We start from the raw sequence: 27,067 nt of genomic DNA on the forward strand, positions 1-27,067 counted from the left end.
AGTACATTTGCTGTTACCGGTCATGACTAAAAATTTTACAACCCTTGGTAATAGAAATAAAACTATTGCATATCTCTTTTAATTGGAAAATGCTGATTGGACATATGACAATAATCTCCCCATATTAATGCTATTAGAATTTTGCAAATACAGGCATACCTCGTTTTATTGTGCTTTGCTGGATTGTGCTTTGCAGATATAACTTTTTTTATTAATTGACATTTTGGGACACGCCTGCATCAAACAAATCTGTTGGCACCATTTTTCCAACTGCATTTTTTCATTTTGTGTCCCTGTATCACATTTTGGTAATCCTCTCAATATTTCAGACTTTTTCATTATTGTTATATTTGTTACGGTGTTCTATAACTAGAGATCATGACTCACTGAAAGCTCAGATAATTGTTAGCATTTTTTAGCAATAAAGTGTTTTTAAATTAAGGTTTTGTCTTTTTTTTTTTTTAAGAGATATTGCTCTTGCAAACTTAAGAGACTACAGTATAATATAAACATAACTTTTTTATGTACTGGGAAATCAAAAAAATAATTTGACTTGCTTTATTGCAGTATTTGCATTATTGTGGTGGTCTGGAACTGAACATGCAGTATCTTCAAGCTGTGCCCATACTGTAGTAATTTTACTGCTGGGTAGATGAGAACCTTGATTAATGAAGTATCTGTTTAACAGGCAAGGACACCTGGGCGAACCACAAATACCTACTTCCATTTTAGAAAAGGCGTATCAGCTGTTTCTAGGAAATTGTATATACGGGAATACTCCATCCGTTTGGAAAGCAAGTTCTTTATCTATTTCCCTTTGCAGATCTCTTTAGAATACTTTTCCAGTATCTTGCTGAAATCTAGATACACTATGCCCATTTCATGTCTTTTATAGTGCCAAAGAATGAAATGAAGAGATTTAAAGAGTTTTTTTTCTTTTTCTTTTCCAAAGCTGAATTAATTTTCTTGCAAGCAAGGGAACTCATATCAGTAAAGAAATTCACTGAATAGTTCACCGAAGGAAAAAGTCATGGTTTCTGAACTGTGAGAAATGGGGTTTTCTGGTTATGCTCTTTAATATTGAAAACACACCCACTAGATGGGGACAGAATGAGGCCAGTGCTCAGTGTTGGCTGTTGTTTCCCATAGCCCATTGTCATTGATCAGGAAAAATGCTTCAGTTATGGACAGTAAGGATCTGGCAAGCCAGGCTCCTCACAGTTCATGTCCTGCAGTGGTTTTAGCTGGTAACAACCAGTTGCGGTAAAATAAAACCTCAGCATTTGCTTTGGTATCTCCTAAGTGCTGCTGCAAAATTTTCCCTTTGTAATAGCAGTTCTAAATGAAGAAAAAAATTGAGCTTAATTTGACATCATTTTTCAGTCCATTTTGGTGTCTAATAATCACAACTTTCTCTTAAATTTCAATTCTCAGGCAAATATGTCCGATCCTCTTTATCTAGTCTGAAATGAGCACTGTACTCTTGGCTGAGAGAACTAGGATAAATTTAGAATTAAGTTGTTATCATGTGCTTCAAATATTCATGCTATCCCTTTCTCCTCCTCCTCCTCATCATTTTCTTCATATATAACTTGAGCTCTCCATAATATATTTCACATTCTTAAGTTCGTTCTAATATATTCTTCTCATTTTGCCCTGGGTCGGTCTAGTGTCCGGTCCCAGCTGGCTAAATGAGAGACTGATGAAGGCTAAGATGAAACATGTCAAAGATCCCAGAGTACCAGGCTGTGTTTGAACCAAAGGAAGAAGCTGAATTTTGCCAAGAAGATCCCATTTCCAAATAAGGTCATATTTTGGTGTATTGGGAGGTAGGACTTCAACCTATCTTTCTGAAGGACACAATTCAACCAATAGCATGCTCTAAGAAAGAAGCCAGGTTTGGAGATTAGGGAAAGCTCTTTGGAACTAGGCTGAGAACTAAAGGATATATCTGCATGAAGGCTCCTAGAAGAGCATTACTGGCTGGGAGAATGGTGAGTAAAAAGTCACTGGTCAGAAGAAGACCTTGGCTGTTGCTTCAGTGAACAGAAATATGGCCTCTGTGGCTGGACCACAGACAGCCAAAGAAGGAAAAAGGGGAGATGATATTGGGGCGTTGGAGGGGTTGGAGATAGGCCAGTACCTAAAGATACGGAGTTTGGAATTTACTTCCACTGATGGTAAGCTGTTGAAAAACACAAATTGGACTTATATTTTTATTTTTTTAAAGCTTATTTTTTAATTTATTTCAGTAATCTCTACACCCAATGTAGTAGGGCTCAAACTCATGGCCATGAGATCAAGGGTCGTATGCTCTTCCGACTTGGCCAGCTAGGCACCCCTGAGTTATACTTTTATTTATTATTTTTATTTTTAAAGATTTTTATTTATTTATTTGAGAGACAGAGAGAGGGAGCAAGCACAAGGAGGGGGAGGACCAGAGGGAGAGGGAGAAGGAGGCTGCCCAACACGGTCTCCATCCCAGAACCCTGAGATCACTACCTGAGTTGAAGGCAGACGCTTAACCGACGGAGCCACCCAGGTGCCCCAGTACTTTTAAAGATGATTTTTTCAGGGACACCTGGGTGGCTCCGTCAATTAAGTGTCCAACTCTGGATTTCGGCTCAGGTCATGATCTCAGGGCCATAAGATCAAGCCGCGTGTTGGGCTCTGTGCTGAGTGTGGAGCCTGCTTGGGATTCTTTCTCTCCCTCTGCCTCTGCCCTCCCACCATTCTCTCTCTCTCTCCTAAAAAAGTAGAAAAGAAAGGAAAAAAGAAAAGAAGAACTTAAAAAGATAATTTGGACTGCCATTTGGAGAGTAGATTGTGGCATAGCAGGAGGGGAAGCGGGGAGGTCCCCTGTGCATAGGATGGCATTCTAGATTCTCCTTGAGATGCAAAGAGATGAGAGATACACACACTTAACTTCAAGGACAGAGCAGTGTGCTTGGGGAAAACAATGCAATTACACATAAACAGACATTAAATGACTGAAGATATTACAATCTGTGTCTTAGATGAATGATGTTCACTCTCAGCGTGCATTATTGAGTACCTATTAGGTGTTAGGCATTACGCTGGTATAGGAAACCAACAAAGGCTTACAGTGTGTAAAGAGGTTAGAATTGATTGGGTGAGGCAGCTATGAGTTAAATGATAGAGATGGTTGTAGGATCTGGTGGGGGACATGAATGAGGGAGTAGTCAATTCTGTTTAGTAAAGTGGTCAGGAATGAATTAAGGAGAAAGCTACTTTCTCCTGCTCTTATGTAAGTACCCATATTTATCTGGGGAATACATTGGAGGACACTTGGGTACAAAAGGGTGATGAACCGGGGAAGCCACGCTAGACAAAAGTGGAGGATTGGATAAAAGTTAACATGTATGAGGTGCCTGGGTGCCACCTCATACATGTTAACTGTCTGCCTTTGGCTCAGTTAAATGTCTGCCTTTGGCTCAGGTCATGATCCCAGGGTCCTGGGATAGAATCCCGCATTGGGCTCTCTGTTCTGCAGGGAGCCTGCTTCTCCTCTGCCTCTGCCTTTCTGTCTGTCTCTGTCTCTCAATGAAGAGATATATAAAATCTTAAAAAAAAAAAAAAAAGAAGTTAACATGTATGAAGAAGCAAGGCACCTTTGGGGACTTTAAGACTTACATGAACCTACTCCAAGAGTGTGGTAGAAAACTAGATGGGGTTAAGATTTTTATTTTTATTTTATATTTGTTTCTAAGATGTCTTTTTTCTATGTGTGGGGAATCTTCCACTGTATGAGTTGGAGAGGCAAGGTCTCATCTTCCATTCTGAGAGCTCTCTCTGAACCCTGAAAGCTGGAGTTGGGGTGAGATGCTCTGGAGGGGACAGTGTCATCAGGTATCCAGTGGTGGTGGAGTTGTGCTAGAGCCCATGGAGGAGCTGGTGGGAGTGCCCAATGGCCTTGGTGGTAGCAGTCCCTCACTGACCTGTCCCTGTGGGAAGACACAGGACATGGCCACACATTTTTATTTCTGCTTTCACAAGCCTTGTTCTTCAGCTTGACTGTCGACTCCGAAAACCACTTAAATTATTTCAATATGTTCTTTTTCAGCATAAGTTAGCCAGAGCTGGTTTCTTAAGTTTGCCTAAGAACTCTGAGTGATGCAGAGTGGAGTAGAATGAGTTACGCAGGAGTGAAGCGATGTAGAGACTTTCCTTCTAAAATATAGCCTTTATCCTAAAGGCAGTGAGTAGCCATTGAAGGGTACTTTTAAAAATTTAAGCTTTTGATTTTGACATAATTGTAGATTTGTATGTGGTAGAAATAATAGAGATCTTGCGGACCCTTTACCTTGCTTCCCTCCGTGATGACATCTTACAAAACCACAGGACTGTATCACAACTCAGATATTGGCATAGATACAACCAAGACACAGAACATTCCCATCACCATGAGAATCCTCCCTTTAACCTTTATAGTCTCACTTCCTTCTCATCTCCACCTGCTCCTTCAACTCTGACAACCACTAATAGAATCTCCATTTTTATAGTTCTGTCTTTCAAGATGTCTTATGTTGTTACATAAATGGCATACAATAAACAACCTTTTGGGATCAGCTTTTTTCTCCTTAACATAATTTCTTAGGATGCAGGTCGCTGTGGATATCGGTAGTGTGCCCATGTAATTGCTGAATCGTATTCCACGGTATGTACAGATTGCACAGTATGTGCAGAGCTCTGTTTGTCTGGTCATTCGCCCACTGAAGGTTGTTTTCAGTTTTCAGTTGTTATGAATAAAGCTGCTAAAACATTTGTGTACAAGTTTTTGTATGAACACGAGTTTTCATTTCTCAGGGATAAATGTCTACCAGTATAATAGTTGCTTTATACAGTAGTTACATGTTTAGTTTAATGAGAAACTGCCCAACTGTTATCCAGAGTGACGGGACCATTTTTCATCTCCAGCAGCAGTGTACGAGTGATCTAGCTTCTCTACATCCTTACCATCCTCACTGGGTGTTGTCTTATTTTTTATTTGAACCATTCTGATAGTTGTATAGTGATATCTCATTATGGTTTTAATTTGCCTTTTCTGATGGCTAATGGTCTTTTTGAACATCTTTTTATGTGCTTATTTTCTATCTGTGTATTTTCTTTGGTTAAATGTCTATTCATCTCTTGTACCCATTTTTAAATTGGATTGTTTGTTTTTAATGCTTGAGAGACTTCCGCTTGATTATAGATTTTGGGGAAGGTACCTACCAAGAAAGGCAAGAGGAGATGGAATTGATCAATCCTACAAAGGACTAATATCAAGAGCACAAGACATGAACTTTAACCACCTTTTCTTTCACTGAAAACATAACAGAATTAGTCTTAGGTACCTATAATAAAAAGTCAAAATAATTACACCTTACATAGATAGCAGATAATTTGTCTCCCATTTTGCAAACAAGTCTGAAGGTAGGTACTTCTAAGACACAAGTTCCTTTTTTTCTTTTACTCTTTACATTTTTAAGGTCACCTTATGGTCCACGATGTCTGCTGGAGGTCCAGCCATCTCACCTGAGTTCCAGGGAAGCAGAAAGAGAAAAGAGGAAAGGAGAAAAAGAATTGACCTCCCAGCTAAGTCCAGCTCTTTTGGGCCACTATCCTGAAACCCTACCTAAGGATTTCTGCTTACTTATTTACTGGCCACTTCTAGCTGTAAGGAGGGCTGAGAAATGTATCTCTAGATTTTGTTTCCATAAAAGTAAGGTTTTGTTAGTAAGGAAGAAGAAACTGGATATAGGGTAGAGAAGTAGAAGTTTCTGTCCCAAAAGGAAAGAACGCACGAGGACTTACAGATTTAGATGTATTTTTTTTTTTTAATGCAAGAAAAGAAAATTGAATTTGTTAATGTTGAATAGAGTGGGAATGTCTGTGAATGTCGGCAGCAAGGTCATCACTGGAGAAAGAGGATATCCACAGAGACGCTGCAAAGAATGGTGGACAAATTTGCAGCAGTGTTAAGAGGAAATGAAGGGAACAGCAGCTGACCAGACTAGCATATAAAAGAATGTTGAGCCGCGCTAAGGGCTTAGCAGGAGTTGGAGATCATTAATTTGTCTGGGTATAAAACTGAGTGGCTGTGGGATTTTCTGTTGCAGTATTCAGCAAATAGGATACAGGAGCGTGGTTAAATTCATTTCACATGATGTATGTGCCGGGTGTGGGGGTTGCATAAGCTAGAAAAACTCCGTGGAAGGAAAAATTATTTTGACAAAGAAAGGCTAAAGAATGTGTGACATTTTTGTTCAGATGACAAATTGCAAGTGGGAGTCTGTTGGGAGGGAAAGGAGTAGTAAACAGAGGAATGACACAGGAGGCGGGATCAGAGGTGGGAATGGACAGAGCATGTTAGAAGACACAGTAAAGCAATCTGGCCGAGTGGGAGGGCTGCAGAAAGGCCAGCGTGGAAGGAAGGTGTGGAAAGGGCCCATCTGACAAAGATCAGGTAAAGTACAAACTCTCTAGCCTCCAGGTCCGCGCCATGTCTTCCAGGCAGTGGGGATCTGACGAAGGTTATTGTGCAGGAGAGTGATTTAGGAAGATTAACGTGGTGACAGTCTGCTCCATCCAAAAATGGGAGGAGATTGGCTGGAGGCAGGAAAACTGGTCTAGGAGGCTGGTAAAGGAATCTGACATTCAGGAAACAGTAAGAGAGGAAAGAGGGTTAGAGGCAAAGGACAAAAAGTTGCCCTCACTGTGCTCCTTGTACTTCTCACACTACAGAGTTCTCGTTCTCAAATGTGAGTGACTTGCATAGTTTCTCTCACCCCATGAGACTCTCCCTCCTTCCTTTCCCTTCTTTTTTCTTTCTCTTTCTCCTTTCCTCTTCTCTCCTCTCCTTCATCTTCCTTCTTTCCTCCCTCCCTCCCTTCCTTCTTCCTTCCCTTTCTCCTTTCTGTGTTCTTTCTTTCTTTCCAGAGAGGGAAAGAGAGACAGAGAGAGAGAGAGAGAGCGAGCACATGTGCACAGTTGGGGGGGGGGGTGGTGTGCAGAGAGAAAAGGAGAGAGAAACTTTTTTATTAACATATAATGTATTATTTGCTCCAAGGGTACAGCTCTGTGAATCACCAGGCTTACACATTTCACAGCATTCACCATAACACATACCCTCCCCGATATCCATCACCCAACCACCCTATCCCTATCCCCCTATGCCCCAGCAACCTTCAGTTTGTTTTGTGAGATTAAGAGTCTCTTATGGTTTGTCTCCCTCCTGATCCCATCTTGTTTCATTTTTTCCCTCCCTACCCTCCATGAGCTCCTGCCCTGCCTCTCAAATTCTTCATATCAGAGAGATTATATGATAATTGTCTTTCTCTGATTGACTTATTTCGCTTAGCATAATACCCTCTAGTTTCATCCACATTGTTGCAAATGGCAAGATTTCGGGTTTTTTTTTGATGGCTGAATAGTATTCCATTGTGTATCTATGCACCACATCTTCTTTATCCATTCATCTGTTGATGGACATCTAGGTTCTTTCCATAATTTGGCTATTGTGGACATTGCTGCTATAGACATTCGGGTACATGTGCCCGAGAAGGAGAGAGACTCTTTTTTTTTTTTTTAATTAATTAATTAATTAATTAATTATTTATTTTTTTTCTGCATTTCTTTTTTTTTTAAATATATATTTTTTAAATTTTTTTATTTTAATAAACATATAATGTATTTTTATCCCCAGGGGTACAGGTCTGTGAATCGCCAGGTTTACACATTTCACAGCACTCATCATAGCACATACCCTCCCCAATGTCCATTTCCCCACCACCCTCTCCCGTCCCCCTTCCCCCCAGCAACCCTTAGTCTGTTTTTTGAGATTGAGTCTTTTATGGTTTGTCTCCCTCCCAATCCCATCTTTTCATTTTTTCTTTTCCTACCTCCCCCCAACGCCCCCGCATTGCATCTCCACTTCCTCATATCAAAGAGATCATATGATAGTTGTCTTTCTCCGATTGACTTATTTCGCTAAGCATAATACCCTCTAGTTCCATCCACGTCATCGCAAATGGCAAGATTTCATTTCTTTTGATGGCTGCATAGTATTCCATTGTGTATATATACCACATCTTCTTTATCCATTCATCTGTTGATGGACATCTAGGCTCTTTCCACAGTTTGGCTATTGTGGACATTGCTGCTATAAACATTTGGGTGCACGTGCCCCTTCGGAGCACCACGTTTGTATCTTTAGGATATATACCCAGTAGTGCAATTGCTGGGTCGTAGGGTAGCTCTATTTTCAGTTTTTTGAGGAACCTCCACACTGTTTTCCAGAGTGGTTGCACCAGCTTGCATTCCCACCAGCAGTGTAGGAGGGTTCCCCTCTCTCCGCCTCCTCGCCAGCATCTGTCATTTCTTGACTTGTTAATTTTAGCCATTCTGACTGGTGTGAGGTGGTATCTCATTGTGGTTTTGGTTGTATTTCCCTGATGGCGAGTGATGTGGAGCATTTTTTCACGTGTCTGTCGGCCATCTGGATGTCTTCTTTGCAGAAATGTCTGTTCATGTCCTCTGCCCATTTCTTGACTGGATTATTTGTTCTTTGGGTATTGAGTTTGCTAAGCTCTTTATAGATTTTGGATACTAGCCCTTTATCTGATATGTCGTTTGCAAATATCTTCTCCCATTCTGTCAGTTGTCTTTTGGTTTTGTTAACTGTTTCCTTTGCTGTGCAAAAGCTTTTGATCTTGATGAAATCCCAGTAGTTCATTTTTGCCCTTGCTTCTGTTGCCTTTGGTGATGTTCCTAGGAAGAAGTTGCTGCGGTGGAGGTCAAAGAGGTTGCTGCCTGCATTCTCCTCAAGGATTTTGATAGATTCCTTTCTCACATTGAGGTCCTTCATCCATTTTGAGTCTATTTTCGTGTGTGGTGTAAGGAAATAGTCCAATTTCATTTTTCTGCATGTGGCTGTCCAATTTTCCCAGCACCATTTGTTGAAGAGGCTGTCTTTTTTCCATTGGATATTCTTTCCTGCTTTGTCGAAGATTAGTTGGCCATAGAGTTGAGGGTCTATTTCTGGGCTCTCTATTCTGTTCCATGGATCTATGTGTCTGTTTTTGTGCCAGTACCATACTGTCTTGATGATGATAGCTTTGTAATAGAGCTTGAAGTCTGGAATTGTGATGCCACCGACTTTGGCTTTCTTTTTCAATATTCCTTTGGCTATTCGAGGTCTTTTCTGGTTCCATATAAATTTTAGGATTATTTGTTCTATTTCTTTAAAAAAAATGGATGGGATTTTGATAGGGATTGCATTAAATGTGTAGATTGCTTTAGGTAGAATAGACATTTTCACAATATTTGTTCTTCCAATCCATGAGCATGGAATATTTTTCCATTTCTTTGTGTCTTCCTCAATTTCTTTCATGAGTACTTTATAGTTTTCTGAGTACAGATTCTTTGCCTCTTTGGTTAGATTTATTCCTAGGTATCTTATGGTTTTGGGTGCGATTGTAAATGGGACTGACTCCTCAATTTCTCTTTCTTCTGTCTTGTTGTTAGTGTAAAGAAATGCGACTGATTTCTGTGCATTGACTTTATATCCTGACACTTTACTGAATTCCTGTACAAGTTCTAGCAGTTTTGGAGTGGAGCCTTTTGGGTTTTCCACATATAGTATCATATCATTTGCAAAGAGTGATAGTTTGACTACTTCTTTGCCGATTTGGATGCCTTTAATTTCTTTTTGTTGTCTGATTGCTGAGGCTAGGACTTCTAGGACTATGTTGAACAGCAGTGGTGATAACGGACATCTCTGCCATGTTCCTGACCTTAGCGGAAAAGCTTTCAGTTTTTCTCTATTGAGAATGATATTTGCGGTGGGTTTTTCATAGATGGCTTTGATAATATTGAGGTATGTGCCTTCTATCCCTACACTTTGAAGAGTTTTAATCAGGAAGGGATGCTGCACTTTGTCAAATGCTTTTTCGGCATCTATCGAGAGTATCATATGGTTCTTACTCTTTCTTTTATTAATGTATTGTATCACATTGATGGATTTGCGGATGTTGAACCAACCTTGCAGCCTTGGAATAAATCCCACTTGGTCGTGGTGAATAATCCTTTTAATGTACTGTTGGATCCTATTGGCCAGTATTTTGGTGAGAATTTTCGCATCTGTGTTCATCAAGGATATTGGTCTGTAATTCTCTTTTTTGGTGGGATCCTTGTCTGGTTTTGGGATCAAGGTGATGCTGGCCTCATAGAATGAGTTTGGAAGTTTAAGGAGAGAGACTCTTAAGCAGCCTCCATGATCAGATCAGTGAGGAGCCTGACGTGGGACTTGATCTCACAACCCTGAGATCATGACATGAGCTGAAATCTAGAGTCATTTAACCAACTGAGCCACCCAGGAGCCCCTCTTCCTTCCTCCCCCCCACTTCCTTCCTTCCTTCCCTCTTTCCTTAATACTTACAGAGTATTTACTGCTACATACTGGATGTTGTATAAGGCATTAAAGACTCAGAGAGGGAAATCTGATTCCTTAGCAAATAAGAGAACCAAGTGACATTTAGCAGGTGACCAAGTAAAAAAGTGTGTGTCAGGTTTTAAGGGTACACAGAGTAGGGGCCTCTAATCCAGAGAAAGTATCAATCAAACTCAGCCTGGAAAAACCAGGAGGAGGTCATAGGGTGGGGTAGGGTAGTGGGGAGGGCTTTAGGAGCCTTAGTTGCCTAGGGAAACTGCATCCCAGTGTGTGTGTGTGTGTGTGTGTGTGTGTGAGAGAGAGAGAGAAAGAGAGAGAGAGCGAGAGATAGGAAAGGGCCATGAGGTCAGAGAGGGCTTTATGTGTCCTGATAAAGAATTTAGGTTTTATTCCAAACACGCTGGGTAGTCCTGGTGGATTTTACACAGAAGAATGACATTAACTTCTTTTTAGAGTCATCAAAACTCAGGCTTTGAAGACAGATTGAGACCAGAGTGTTACTCTTGGTTCAGCCACTTGGTGGCTGTGTGAGCTTGGACAATTTACTTAATCGCGCGAAGCCTAGATTTCTGCTTTAAAATTGAAAACAAACAAACACAACTTCCTCATAGGTACTATTGTTTTTATTTGCAGAGAGGATTAAATGAATACCATTTGTAACATTCTTAGCACAGGGCCTGGCACATAGAAAGCCCTCCAATTCTGATGGCTACTCTCTACCAGCACTCATATCATTATTATGATAGTAAAAATTGATCTGGGAGTGGTATGCAAGGTGTGGCAGAGGTAGGGAATAAGCTGGAGGAAGCGAGACTGCTTAGGATGCTTCTGGAAGAATCCAGGGAAGAACTAATTAACTTTCTTACTTTTCTTTCTTTCCTTCCTTCCTTCCTTCCTTCTTTCCAGTACACAGCTGTTGTTCAGAAGGAATAAAAAAAGTTTGTGGACTAAATTAAAAGGAAGACTGAGCAGAATTTACTGATTGATTAGCTCAGAGAAACCAGGGGGAGAGTAAAAGATGACTTTAAGGCTTTAAGGTTGGGAGACTGCAGAGTTCTGGTGCTGTTAACCCAAAGAAGCCCTTTCTCTCCCCATCCCATGGCTCAGCTTTCTCAGACCATTGTTTGCCTGACACCTTCTGATGGTCACCTGCTTTTTCAATTTCATTTATTCGCTCAGTGACTGTGCTGTGCGTGTCTGCCACTTTGTCTCCTTCCAGAATGCCTTGTCATAACCATAATGGAGGCATATCTGAATTTAAAAACTTCGACTTTTTGAAGTCTCAGACTCCACTTACAAATTGGTTTTGAATACCTCTCTCTAACGGCTTCCGAATCTCATTTCATTTTTAGATCCTATAGATGTCTCTGGAAAGACTAGCATCCTGTGCCTCTACGTGGGGGGATTAATAGGATCCCATACTTTTACAATTAATGTGTCTGAAACAAAATATTCTTACGGCTTCTCAATATTATATAATTGCCATTTTCGCTCATATATGGAATTGTATTTTTGGTTCCATGTCACAAACAAACAGACAACCAAAACTGGCTCACCTTTTGGCTTTTCTTTTCCGGCTAGTTGGTGCTTCCATTCTAACTCAGAAGACATTTGGAAAAACCTGGGAATTTGACATGAGGTCTTGTTCTAGCCAGGTCATCTGTCCACCATGAATGACTGATTTTAGTACCAGGTAAGAGCAGATGAGGCTGAAGCCATGGCCATCGTTCTCTGGGTTTTCTTTTTTTTCCCTTGAGTTTGATTATTCAAACTAAAAATGCCCTGCTGTTTGTCAAAGAACAGGAATTTTGAGAGTGTTGAGGCTCGGTTAGCCAGGTCAAGCCTCCAGTAACATATATAGAGATTGTGTTTTAGGGTGGAAAATTTTAATAAATATCTTATACGAAAACAAGTGACACATGGTAAACGAGTTGAGAGTTGGTCTCCACTAGTGAAAGTGGCAGTGTGTAGATCTGTCCACAGTCTCTGCCTGATTGTTGCTGGGAGTCAGCTGTCGCAAACAGGAGGACGTAGAGAAAACCTCCCCACCCCTCAGGGTGGCTGTCCGATCTCATTAGCTCCTGAGGTCCCACCAATGAAGTTAGAATTCCTGTAGACCCACAGCAGCTCACACGCGGCCCTTCTACTCCTCCTCTCTACTGGTCCCCTAGTGTGTGTGTGTGTGTGTGTGTGTGTGCGCGCGCGCGTGCATTTCAGAAATAGTACATGAGAGATGGGAAATTAAATGTCTCTGTGGGAAAAAGCAGTGTTTCAGGTTCTCAGCATTTTAGTCAGCTGCTCTCGTATTTTTCCAGACTGTAAATATATTTTGAAGCTATTAAAAATCTATTCATCGTGATGAAAAAAGGTAGCAACTTGATAGTTCTTTCCCAGTTGCCATTTGTCCAGTAACAAATATCTAAACACTGTAATTATCCTTTTAATTTCCCTTAGTGGTGGCAGAATAATCCTACTCATCTTCATGAGCCGGGGGTGGGGAAGTCTGTGCTGGGAACATAGCAAGACAAAAATCTCCGTGGGCTATAGCCTGTTTATCCAGTGGTATGGACGTTGGCAGCTCCCTGGCGAGGGCGCTGGTCTCTCTCGGGTGTGGGAAGGGAGAGGTAGAGAGGACCGGAATCCCTTTTAAATCACAGACAAAAGGAAACCAGGAAGTCAGGAGAAATTACTGCTCATAGCTCAGGATGTTAGAGGCAATAGGCTCCCCTGGTTGGTTAATCATTAGCAAAAAGGAAAGCTCTGTGGGGGTCAGGACCGGCCAGACCACGGAGACCGACTCAATCCCGGAGAGAGCTCCTGGCAGAGGCAAGAAGGGATCTCACCTGCAGTTGACCTCTTTCTTTTACTGACTTTACCTCGGGACATAAAGCAAGATGACTCTTCTGTTCTTAGACGTTTGTCTACATGAAGCCCTCTTGATTTCATTTTTGCTCTGGGATTCCTAAGCAGAGAAGAGGAAAAGACATCTTCCCCTGAGCAGCCTCCCAGCTCCCATTCAGTTTGGTACTGGGGCAGCAGCTCCAGCCACAGAAAGGAACCCGGTGAGTGTCCCCAAGCGGGGGTCACTGCAGGCAGATCTGCCCCTCGTGGTGAAACGGGGCTTTGCACACTTTTCCGAAGCCCGGGGAATTGGTGCTGACTTCCAAGCTGCCTGGTGGAAGAAGAGAAAGTTGATCTGCAGACCCTGAGGGGAGAGGGAGAAGCCCCTCTCCCCTCGCCCCTACCACAGCACCATGGGCAACGTTTGTCTGAGGTTCTGGGCATACTTGCGGCCCTGCCTCCCCTGCTTGTTCCAGGAGGCCGACAAGCCGGGAGTGGTGATTGAGAACCCCATGGCCCGCTGCTCCCCCAGTCCTCCCCAGCAGAGTCAGGAGCCCGGGAGAAGCCACGGCCACTACTTTGTGGCTCTGTTTGACTACCAGGCTCGGACCGCAGAGGACCTTAGCTTCCGCACGGGCGACAAGCTCCAAGTCCTGGACACTTCCCGGGAGGGCTGGTGGTTCGCCAGGCACTTGGAGAAAAGGGGAGATGGCTCTGGCCAGCCGCTGCAGGGCTATATTCCTTCTAACTATGTGGCTGAGGACAGGAGCCTGCAGGCAGAGCCGTGAGTAGTACAAACCCACACTTTGTTTCTCAACTCTCTGGGGGCGGATGAGCTTTCCTTCTTACCTGTCTGCAACCCCCTAATTTCCAAAGAGCTACCCAGAAAGTATGAGGAAGTCCTGGCAGGAACCTCCTCATTGAAAACACCTCTCCTGCTCAGTGAGAGCGAAACTGGTGGGTAATTGTTGTGGAAATGACTTCTATTACAATATGTAAACCCAGGGGCCCTGGGTGCATCTTCAATGTAAACAAATGGTGCATTTAAGGCCCTACCTTTTCTTTGGCTGTAAAATAAATCATGCCTCACTTGAGTAACAGAACTGCATTTCATTGGCAGGTAGGTAGGTCAAAGATCTTCCTTACATCGCCCTTTCAAATCTGAAGTCCAGCCTTCTTGCTTTTAAAACTTTCGAAGGATCAACCCCCAACCCTAACTCTAATTTTAATCCTTTTTCATTCTGTTAGGCACACACAGGGTAACATTTAGAAGATGCTAATTTTTCCACTACTTTTTCCCACTGAAATCATGACTAGACTTTTTTCTTTGAGTACCAGATACGGGCTTATGCTACCCAAATTGTGATAGTTTGGAGCTTTTGTTATGATTAGAAACTGGCCAGCTACAGATATTTAGTAATGGTAGAGAGGAGGTGATAAAGACTACTCTGATATTTGAAAAAGTTCCTATGAATTATGATGAACCCACAGAGGACAATTTTATATACTTTTCCATTCATCCGTCCATCCACCCACGCATGCATCCATGCATCCATGCATCCATCCCTCCATCTACCCGTCCATGCATCTGTGCATCCATGCATGCATGCATCCATCCATCCAGGCAAGTGCCAGGCACAGTAGTGGCATGGTGAGTGGGGGAGGAGGGAGGTTATGCTAGTGGTGGTTGAATATAAAGTAGGTAAAACACAGTCTTGACAGAGGATATTTGAGGTTTGGTGGGTTGAGAAGCAAGTGGGGACTGTTACTGGCCCCAACTTTGTTCCTGCCTGGTTTCCGTGAAACCCAAGACTGGGAATGTGTCTCAGGACTCATTTTATAGAATGGATCCTTAGTAGAGGAATGAACCACTGGGGATTCACTCAGTCTCTGATATGGTTCTCCTTTTCTACGAGAGCCGCAGCATCCTTTACTAGCCCAGGGAATGAAATGGCAAGGAAGTGCTCTTGGGGTAGTACTGCTGCTTGCTAAACTCAAATACAAATACAGAAGGCGATTTGGTTATTTTTGAGATTCTTTCCAATATTAGGTTGCTGGTATGTTAAGAAGGCTCTTATTTATGCCTAAATTTTATGCCTAAGAAATGAACTGAAACCTAGACTTTTGATGAATGGAATTGTTCTCAAATGAGAAAGTCATCTGCATAAACATTTGTTTTCTGTGTTAATCTATAGGAAATACCTTATTCATTGGATGCTTACTTATGTGTATTTATGTTTTCACTAGTATATGATTTACAGACATGATATGGTATTATGGTATGATGTGATTGTATGCCATTATATTTTATATTCAGTGTAAGATATGCATACTGTATGAATGAATACTAGAATATTTATACTAGTCTTGAACTCATAATCTAATATTTTTATCATTCTATTTTTTATTCATCATGATAAGTGTACTCTCTAACCCCGCACCCCATATTTCCCCCATCCACCCATCCACATCCCCTCTAGTAACCACCGGTTTGTTCTCTCTATTTAAGAATCTCTTTGTTGATTTTGCTTTGTCTCTCTTTTCCCCTTTGCTCATTTGTTTTGTTTCTTAAATTTCACCTATGAGCGAGATGATACGGTATTTGTCTTTCTCTGACTTTCTGATTTCCCTTAGCTTTGTATTCTTTTGCTGTATCCATGTTGCAAATGGCAAGATTTCAGTCTTTTTATAGGTATATAATATTCTATCTATCATCTCTCTCTCTCTCTCTCTAGATATCTATGTAAATATCTGTATCTATCTGTCTATCTCATCTTTATTTATTCATCTACCAGTGGACACTTGGGCTGCTTCCATAGTTTGGCTCTTATAAATAATGCTGCAACAAATATAGGGATGTAATGAATTAGTGTTTTTGTATATTTGTTTGGTAAATACACAGTAGTATGATTACTGGATTATAAAATAGTTTTATTTTTAATTGAGGAAGCTCCATACAGTTTTCCACAGTGGTTTTTCACTAGTCTGCATTTTCACCAACAGTGCAGGAGGGTTCCCTTTTCTCCACATTCTCACCAACACTTGTTGTTTCTTGTTTTTTTGGTTTTAGCCATTCTGACAGGTGTGCAGTGGTATCTCATTGTAGTTTTGATATACATTTTCCTGATGATAAGTGATGTTGAGCATCTTTTCATGTGTCTGTTGGCTGTCTGTCTTCTTTGTAGAAATGCCTGTTCATATCTTCTGCCCATTTCTTGACTGGATTATTTGTTCTTTGGGTGTTGAGTTTGATAAGTTCTTTGTAGATTTTGGACACTAGCCCTTTATCTGATGTGTCATTTGCAAATATCTTCTCCCATTTTGTCAGTTGTCTTTTAATTTTGTTGATTATTTCCTTCACTGTGCAGAAACTTGTTATTTTTTTTTTTTTAAAGATTTTATTTATTTACTTGCCAGAGATCACAAGTAGACAGAGAGGCAGGCAGAGAGAGAGAGGAGGAAGCAGGTTCCCTGCTGAGCAGAGAGCCCAATGTGGGGCTCGATCCCAGGACCCTGAGATCATGACTTGAGCTGAAGGCAGAGGCTTTAACCAACTGAGCCACCCAGGCGCCCCCAGAAACTTGTTATTTTGATGTAGTCCCCATAGGTTTTGCTTTTAGTTCCTTTGCTTCAGGAGACATAGCTAGAAAAATGTTGCTAGAGCAAATGTCAGAGAGATTACTGCCTATACTCTCTTCTACGATTTTTATGGTTTCAGGTCTCACATTTAGGTCTTTAATCCATTTTGAGTTAATTTTTGTGTATGGTGAAAGAAAGTAGTCCAGTTTCATTCTTTTGCATGTTGCTGTCCAGTTTTCCCAACACCGTTTGTTGAAGAGACTATCTTTTACCACTGTATATTCATTCCTCTGTTTTTGAAGATTAACTGACCATATAAATGTCGGTTTATTTTGGGTTTTCTGTTCTATTCCATTGATTTATGTGTCTATTTTTACATCAGTACCATACTGTTTTAATTTCTTTGTACTAGATTTGAAATCTGGAATTGTGATACCTCTAGTTTTGTTTTTCTTTTTCAAGATTGCTTTGGCTATTTGAGATCTTTTTTGGTTCCATACAAATTTTAGGATTCCTTGTTCTAGCTCTGTGAAAATGCTGTTGGTATTTTGATACAGATTGCATTGAATGTGTAGATTGCTTTGGATAGTATAGACATTTTAACAATATTTGTTCTTCTAACCCATGAGCATGGAATGTCTTTCCATTTCTTTATGTCATCTTGAATTTCTATCATCAGTGTTTTATAATTTTATATTTGCAGATGACATGATACTATATATAGAAAACCCTAAAGTCTCCACCAAAAAACCCAAAGAACCAAAAACAAAAAACAAAAAAACCCCCAAAAACTACTAGAACTGATAAATGAATTCAGTAAGTCTCAGGATACAAAATCAATGTACAGAAATCTGTTGAATTCCTATATACTAATAATGAAGCAGCAGAAAATGAAATTAAGAAAATAATCCCATTTATAATTGCACCCAAAACAATAAAATATCTAGGAATAAACTTAACCAAAGAGGTGAAAGACCTGTACTCTGAAAACCATAATCCACTAATTTTAAATGTATTCAATACATATAATTGTTTAGGACCTTTGCTCATCTCTAGAGTCCCTGGGGTCACATAGATCTCTGGGTTCCCTGATGGTCTGGGAAAATGAACTCTTATTGTTTCATATGTAGTGGTTTAGCTGCATTCCTACTTGACAAAACCATAAATGCTGAAGAAAACAAGTAAACTGAAATAAGACAATTCAAAAGTGATAACTTTCTGGGTAACAGGCTCAAGTAGAGTGCCTGTTGCTTATTTAGGTTATATTTGCCTAACAAACACAAAATAAGATGACTAAAATATCGTGGCTATTTTTTTTTATTCTCATGGGCTATCTGTAACCAAGAATACTTTTTCTTTTCTGCGCGACATTTTTCCTCTTGGAATTGGTTCTCAGCAGTATTCCCGTGTGTCACTACTGACCTATAGTGGGCTCCCCTTGGGATCTTCACATTCACTGGAATAAAAGCTTGATGGCCAAAAGATGTTGCCACAGTGCATCTCAGTCAGCGTGGGCCATTTCTTTTAAGTGTACACCATGGCCTTCATCTATGAACACAGATTAGTAATGAGGGCTCTTGCCACCGAATGGCTAAACTCCTTCAATACTTTCAGTGTGGGTAGCTGCAGCCTCTAGACTTACAGTCCATTTCAACTGGTAGTGATTGAAACTTAACAGTGAAGCAGTTAACAGTCTTCCGAGTGCGGGTGTCCAAGTGGCTCTCACAGTGCCTTAGTACCCAGAGAATTACACAAAGATGTCTTTTAATATCTTTCTTCATTGACTCATTTTTTCCTTTCAAATACTGTGGACGTTAATGTAGTTTATTTTATAGGGAGCTCAGTATAGAGTACTAAGTAAAGATTGTTGTTATTTACATGTGTGAGATGGGAGGCAAGGGGAAACCAGTGAAGGCTGGGTCATCTCATTCCTAAATAGATTAGCTTAACTCATTCATGCTAGTATTTATCTGTTTGCGTCTTTATTTCTTGACTTGCAGAAATAAGAAAACAAATGCAAATACTTATGGAGTTTAATCAGGGTCAGGGCAAATCTGTTGAAGGTTTTAGCATTTTTGTTTGTTTTTTTAATACTGAGAAGTAGAGATGTTAAAAAAAGAACTATACTGGGGCACCTGGGTGCCTCAGTGGTTAAATGTCTGCCTTTGGCTCAGGTCATGACCCCAGGGTTCTGAGATCGAGCCCTGCATCAGGCTCTCTGCTCCATGGGAAGCCTGCGTCTCCCTCACCCACTCCCCCTGCTGCTGTGTTCCCTCTCTCAGTGTCTCTCGCTGTCAAATAAATAAATTAAAAAAAAAAAAAAAGAACTATACTATTGTTAAAAGATAAACCAATTTAATACTTGATTGGTATTCCTACCTGAAATACCTTTTCTGAATATCTTGCATTAAGTAATATAATAAAACCATTCTTAATGATTTATTTTGCCTCTAGGAAAAATTATTATATTTAGCTTAACTTCAGTTTGACACTCCTAAGTTCAGTTTGAACTCCTAGGTCCTTTCATAGATGAGAGCTCTTCAACATTTTCTTTTTTCTTTTTTTTTTTTTTTAAAGATTTTATTTATTTGTCTGACAGAGAGAGATCACAAGCAGGCAGAGAGGCAGGCAGAGAGAGAGAGAGAGGGAAGCAAGCTCCCTCCTGAGCAGAGAGCCCGATGCGGGACTCGATCCCAGGACCCCGAGATCATGACTTGAGCCGAAGGCAGTGGCTAAACCCACTGAGCCACCCAGGCGCCCCTCTTCAACATTTTCAACATGGAATTTCTCAAAACCCTTGCTTTTAGAGTCTGATTACTTAGAACTCTGTTTACATTTTTTTCTTTTTTTGAAAAAATGTATTTATTTAAATTCAATTAACATATAATATGTTACTGGTTTCAGAGGTAGAGGTCAGTGATTTATCAGTCGCGTATAGTACCCAGTGCTCATTACATCACGTGCCCTCCTTCACGTCCATCACCCAGTTAACCCATACCTCTGCCCCCCTCCCCTCTAGCAACCCTCAGTTTGTTTCCTGTGATTAAGGATCTCTTATTTTATGGTTTGTCTCCCTCTCTGATTTCATCTTGTTTTACTTTTTCCCCTCTCTTCCTCTATGATCCTCTGTTTTGTTTCTTAAATTCCACAAATCAGCGAGATCATATGATAATTGTCTTTCTCTGATTGACGTATTTCATTTAGCATAACACCCTCTAGTTCCATCCACGTTGTTGCAAATGGTAAGATTTCATTTTTTTGATGGCTGAGTAGTATTCCATTCATTTACAATTTTTATTCATAGTGTTTTTAGAGATAAAGTTCACCCAGAAAGTAATGGCATGGGAATTACATATAAATCTTGGAGCCAAGAACAATGGCTTTAAATCCCATCTTTTAACCATAAAAAATTTGAACTAATGCAATATAGTGATGGAAAGCAAAATGGTCAGTGGCTGTACAATTTACACATAGCAAGTCATTTATCTACAAAGGGCTTAAAAATTTCTTTGCCTAATTGTCTAAGTGTGCTTTAGGTGGTACTCACATACTTTATACCAAATTAAACTATGAAAGCATTCAGTGGAAAGCTTTTTCTCCTCCTTTCAATTACTACATAAAGGCAGATTTTTTCCAGTTCCTCTCCTAGTCACCATTTTAAGAACTGCTTTGAAAAAAAAAAAAAAATTGTACCTTGTAACTTTGTTGGTAGTTTATGCTATGAAATAAAAGTGTTAGAATTTTATGAAGTATAAAGGTAATGGAATTTCTCCCCATCTGTTTAGGGCATATTTTCTTAATTGTGCTCCTCTTTAATGTGTCAAACTAGAGTCCCATCAAAGTTTTATCTAATTTAAGGCCGTTGCCATTGTCTGGCTTGAAGAAAGTAGCATTGAAAAATAAAGTGGTATAGTCTCAGGAAGAGAATTCTTTTGCCTGCCCCACCATTTAAAATACAGTTGGAGCTTCACTATTTGGTGATTTGAATACTGCTGAATTTTATAACTGTCCAATACAAGCTGTATGTAGTGTTCCTAGTTATTTTCAAACTGGATGTCAGTAAACTTCTTTCTCAATTGGGAAATGAAGCCAATTTTGAGTCTTTTTAGTGAATGATATAGTTTAAAAATTAAAATGATTATTAATACATAAATAAATGAAGGCATCAGAATATATGTGTATTATTTGAGTATAATTGACATACAGTGTAACATTAGTTGCAGGTGTACAACATAGTAATTCGACAAAGTTTATACATTATGCTCTGTTGACCACGAGTATAGCTACCCTCTCTCCGCATATATTGCTATTACAATACCATTGACTATATTTCTGATGACTTGCCCTTTATCCCTATAAGGTATTCATTCCGTAACTAGAAGCCTGTTTCTCCCGCTCTCCTGCGCACATTTTGCCCAACCCCCATCCACCTCCCCTCTGGCAGTCATCAGTTTGTTCTCTGTATTTATAGGTCTGATTCTGCTTTTAGTTTATTCATTTATTTTTCATTTTGTTTTATTTTTTGTGAGTGAAATCATATACTATTTGTCTTTCTTAACCTGACTTACTTCACTTAGCATAATACCCTCAAGGTCCATCTATGTTGTCTCAAATGACATGATCTCATCTTTTTGATGAGTTGATAATATTTCAGATACCTCACATCTTCCTTATCTGTTCATCTGTTGATGGACACTTAGGTTGCTTCCATATTTTGGTTATTGTAAATTACACTGTAATAAATATAGGAATAACATATGTCTTTTTAAATTAGGGTTTTCATTTTTTGGGGTAAATACCTATTAGTAGAATTTTTTGATCATACAATATTTCTATTTTCAATTTTTTGAGGAACTTTCATACTATTTTCCACAGTGGCTGTACCAAAGGCATCAGTATATATCACAAACCAATCTGACATATCTACTTTGAGTAGTTTAAATCACTAGAAAATCACCTGTAGGCAAGTCATCCTATAATTGTTCTTTTTCCAAATCATTTATTTCTTTCCCTTTGTCATAGTTTTTAAGGAGACTAAGTGTATATATGTGGAAAGTGAAAATAATGCATTTTTAGTTTCTCCTCCTAAGACAAAGTGTAAATATCATTGTTTTAGAAACTAAGTAAAAAAGAGATTTCCATGGGACGCCTGGGTGGCTCAGTTGGTTAAGCGGCTGCCTTCGGCTCAGGTCATGATCCCAGCGTCCTGGGATCGAGTCCCACATCGGGCCCCTTGCTCGGCAGGGAGCCTGCTTCGCCCTCTGCCTCTGCCTGCCACTCTGTCTGCCTGTGCTCTCTCTCTCTCTCTCTCTGACAATAAATGAATAAAATCTTTACAAAAAAAAAAGAGATTTCCATATATAAGAAAAGTATATTGTAAGAATAACATAACTGTTATTAAAATAAATGTTTCAGATAAATCCAATATAAGAATTTTAGGACAAATAATTTAATTAGAAAAATGTATTATTGAATGACTGTATTACCTTTAGAATTATGATGTATTTTCTCCTAATCCTTTGATGTAAAATAACAAATACGGTGCTAAAATAATTAATTTATAAAACATTACATCTCAGATATAATATTATATGGTTGGTTGGTCATATTAATATAACTGTTATGCCTATGTCAGCACAATTGTGTTTCTCTTAATTTGTTATATAATGAATTTTATGTAAATTGTCACTATTTTCAAGAAAAATGATAATTAACTGCTAAATTAAAATAAATTTTATGAGAATAATGGCAAAGTCATAGAAGTGAGGAAAAGAGGAACCAACTGAACTGAACTAAAATCACAGTTGAGGGGCTCCTGAGTGGCTCTGTTGGTTCAGCACCTGACTCTTCATTTTGGCTCAGGTCATAAGCTTAGGGTCCTGTTGTGCTCTTGCTGGGTGTGGAGCCTTCTTAAGATTCTCTCTCTCCCACTCCCTTGGCCCCTTCCCTACCCTCCCCCTCTCTAAAAAAACAAAAAAAAAAAAAAAAGAAAAAAAATCACAGTTAAAGTGTAAGTGTAATTAATAGCAGTTAAATGTATTTGCTGAATAGTAGAATTTGATTACATGTATCTCCAGATATCTTTGAGAAGCAATGAAATGATGTGATATCTTTGAGAAGCCATGAAGTGACATGATATCTTTGAGAAGCAGTAAAGTGACATGGTACAGAGTCATTAAAATGAGTTAGGAGTAATTCTTAATCTTTTCTAAGAAAATTGATTAAATTGATAATACTTTGGAAGTTTCTTTTCTTTTAAAGATTTTATTTGTTTATCAGACAGAGACACAGCAAGAGAGGGAACACAAGCAGGGGGTGTGGGAGAGGGAGAAGCAGGCTTCTCGCTGAGCAGGGAGCCTGAGGCAGGGCTCCATGTGGGACTCCATGAGGGACCCTGGGATCATGACCTGAGCAGAAGGCGGACACTTAACGACTGAGCCACCCAGGCGCCCCAATACGTTGAAAGTTTCAATTGCAGTATGCCATTCAAAGTAACTCTTTCTTGTTGTTTTACCTACGAGAAAAAGCTAATGAGTTTCTAGAGGCATAGGGCATTTTGCATTCTTTTCTCAATGAATTGTTCATGTCTTAATTTTTGGTTAGACTCATAGTCAGAATGGCATAACTTCCAGGTCCCAGAAATTAGTGGCTCTAATCCACTCCTTGGGACAAAATACTGAGGGGTCACAGATCGATTTGAATATTATCTATAATGTAGAATAAATATCAAGCCAGAAACAGATTATGAATCTTATTGAAATGGTATTTAAAAATCACATACATACAAATTGAACTATATTGTGGTTATATTTAGAGTAAAGGAATTATTAGCCTGAGCTTTTAAATGGACAGAAAACCAAAACCCAATTTACAAAATTAATGTCATGGGGCCAGACTTGTAATTTCAGTTTTTATGCTTAACAGACATAATTTCAAATTATTATGTATATGAAATAGTTTTCAGATTGTGCAAGCTCAAAGTTTGATGCTTTTACCGAATATTAATAGATTTTCACTGTCACATCCTAAAACATTACCAAACACAATAATTATGTGTCCTTTTTACTAGTTTTCTTACTAATGAGCTGCTAATTTCTCAGCAGCATTTGCTGACTCCCATTTCTAATGGGAATTCTTAATACTTCCTGTCACTGGAAAGATTGGACCAGTGTTTCTGGGGGAAGGCAGTTAAGCAGATCGATGGTATTTTAGACCTCCTTACGGCTGTTTTCCTGAAGCCTGCAACTTTAGTATTGGTTTATGTGGATCTTTTTGAAGATTAACGAAACAAGAATTTTGCTAAACCATATAGATGCAGATGTAGATCATGTGATCTGTATTATACATCTTTGTACTTATTTAACTAATCTGAGATGCCATATAGACTGTCCCTTGTATATGATCTTTTTGTCCTGATGTCATTTTTTTCCACAAAGCTTTTCAATTAGATTTCTTCCTATTTAAAAATTGAATTAGGGGCGCCTGGGTGGCTCAGTGGGTTAAGCCTCTGCCTTCGGCCCAGGTCATAATCCCAGGGTCCTGGGATCGAGCCCTGCATCGGGCTCTCTGCTCAGCAGGGAGCCTGCTTCCTCCCCTCTCTCTCTGCCTGCCTCTCTGCTGCTTGTGATCTGTCAAATAAATAAATAAAATCTTAAAAAAATAAAAATAAAAATAAAAATTGAATTAATTTTAGTGTTAGATTCTTTTATGTTTTTACTTGTCTTCTTTTTTATTGCTATGCATATTTTGTAGTGCCTTTAAATTCAGACTAATTTCTCAGAGGTTTTTTGATGAATTTTGTACCTTTTGAAGGGTGAAATGAGGATGCAATTCAAGAACTGCTGTAACTAAGAACATTTGTAACTCAAGAAATACTATTACTGAGAAATTTTAAAATTTATATTAGTTATCTGTTTCGAAAGGCATTTAGAATCTTAAATCAAAATAAATATTTCTATTAACAGAAATATTGCATACCCCATTGGCTGCGTGATTCAGAAGAATGCCGTATGGTTCCTGTGAAAGGCCAGTGTTGCTGGTAGATTTAAAATCCCTCTGATGCTATCCCAATCTCATATATATCTTTTCTTCTACATCTGAGTATTAATCAATTATGACATACCAAGCTTCTCATTACAGGAGGGGCATCATCATGTAAGTCCCAGAATTTTGCTGCTGGCAAAGTCCTTTCTAGGAAGTCATCTCTGGAGGATGCCTGTGTTATTCCTATAAAGTAGGATTCAGGACACTTTCTCCAAAATCTCCTCAACATTTCTAGTCATTGAGAAAGATAGTGTCTATGGGATTCATGTAGCCATTCAGTAAGCATTTGGTGTATATTTATGTGATTAAAGGCACTGTTTTTGGGTAGTGGGAGATACCAGATACCAAAATGAACAAGACAGTGCTTCTTCTCAGGGAATTTTAACAATCTCTGGAGATAAGACAAATAAACCAAGAAGATATGTCAGTGCTTGTCAGCCAAAGACCATCAGGAATACTTCTGTGCTGGCTTATTAGTCAATGAAGGGGGAGGAGAACATAGCATGGACCACAATGGGCCATCTCAGTAAGAACATGTGAGAAAGGATGCACTATAGAATTTGGGGGTATAATTTTAGGGAGGGTTGAAAGAAGCAAGGCTTCACTCTGGCTTCACACTTCAAGGATTGACTCCTGTCAGGAAGTGGGGATAACTGTATGATTTGGTATTTTAATAAATTTTGTTGAGAAGGAGGGAAGACTAGTTCAAGATTAAGGTTGTGATTGGTAAAGAAACAACAGTCACTTGGGGTAGCCAAGATAAGTGGGTGTTTGGTCATTTTTGTGGTTAGACCATGTCCGTGTCTTTGTTGGTATTCAGGTGTAATTAACAGTGATCTGATCTTGTGTTGGACTTCCTCATCGTAGTCACAGAGTGGCCTCATCTGATGTTGATGTTCTGTGAGGTTGTTTATGTTCAACAGAAGAACACCAAAGCCTACTTATAGTGAAAGGCCAGCCCTCGGATGTCAGGGGCTGGTTTTCTCAACTAGCATAAGACAGATGCTGATAAATACAATAAGAGTAGCACAAATTGTCATGTGGCATGCACTTAAAAAAATTGCTATTTAGTGAATGAATGAAGAAACAAACACATTGATCAGTTCTGGTTTGGGAAAAATCACACCTTCCTTTCAGGGTTCAGGCTCATAAGAACCTTTTCTAAGAAGGTTTGTCTAACCTTCATAGGAAGAATTCATAAGTTCTTCTTATGATTTTGTATTTCTTGTTAATAGAGTGATGGATATAAAGATGGAGTTTTGAATTTTGAAGGCATTCACACAGAGGTGTTATAGATGTCACAAGAATAAGAATTGCAGAATATTGTAGACTTCAGAAGGATTATAAGAATCATACAGTGTGAGTCTAAGAAGTAGAAGCGGCCAAAGATCAACTCTTTAGAAATGACCGTATTTTGGGTGAGTAAGGGCAGTGTGTAGATCATGGTAATGACCCCCATTGGTTCACACCTCCTTGCATCCACACACTTTGGAAGTTTCCTCCCACACAAACCCTCAGTTTGATCAACTGACTTGTTTTGGTCAATGGAACAATGGTACATATTATGAAAACAGAGATCGAAAAGCACTTCCACCTTGGAACTTGCTTTCTTATTGTTCTTGGAGTTCTGCAAGTATTGTGAGAATAACCCAAGCAAAGGATGAGAGACTGTGTGAAGAGAGGCCTTATTTGTCCCAGCCGACTTTCCAGCTGACTGGAGACTCATGTTCAAGCCCAGCTAAGATCAACAGAGCCCCTCCCAAATCATTCACCTCTAGATTCGTGAGTTAACTGAATAGTTGTTTTGAAGCAAAACTAATACAAGGAAGAAGAAGAGCCACTGAAAGGAACAGTGAAGAATTCATGAAAGTAGAGCAAAAACAAATAGCATATTTTTCAAAATAAGAAAATAGAATGTCGAGAAAGAGATGCTAAAGAATGATCAGAGTAATGAAAAAGAGGTAAAAACGATTCAAATTTCTTGGAGATTACTGACAACACTAAAAAGAAGTTTCATAAAGTAATTATGGGTGATGTCATTAGGTGAAGAGAGTTTAATGAGGAACTTCATGCTTCATCCAGGACTTTGCACTGGGAAGGTTAGGTTGGGCTGAGCCATAGGAAAGGATAATGTATGATAGGGCTCTACAC

General features: G+C 39.5%; 1 protein-coding gene across 1 annotated transcript in view; it reads left to right on the forward strand.

The window, feature by feature from the left end:
* The first annotated feature begins 13,124 nt into the window (after positions 1-13,124).
* The window catches only part of FRK (fyn related Src family tyrosine kinase), a 100,344-nt gene continuing 86,401 nt past the window's right edge, over positions 13,125-27,067 (forward strand). The window contains exon 1 of the mRNA XM_080806997.1: positions 13,125-14,078. Coding sequence (XP_080663123.1) covers positions 13,708-14,078 — 371 coding nt within the window. The 5' untranslated portion in view covers positions 13,125-13,707. The remainder of the gene's footprint in view (positions 14,079-27,067) is intronic.

Source organism: Martes martes (assembly GCF_963455335.1).
Source record: "Martes martes genome assembly, chromosome: 6".
NCBI classification, from domain to species: Eukaryota; Metazoa; Chordata; class Mammalia; order Carnivora; family Mustelidae; genus Martes; species Martes martes.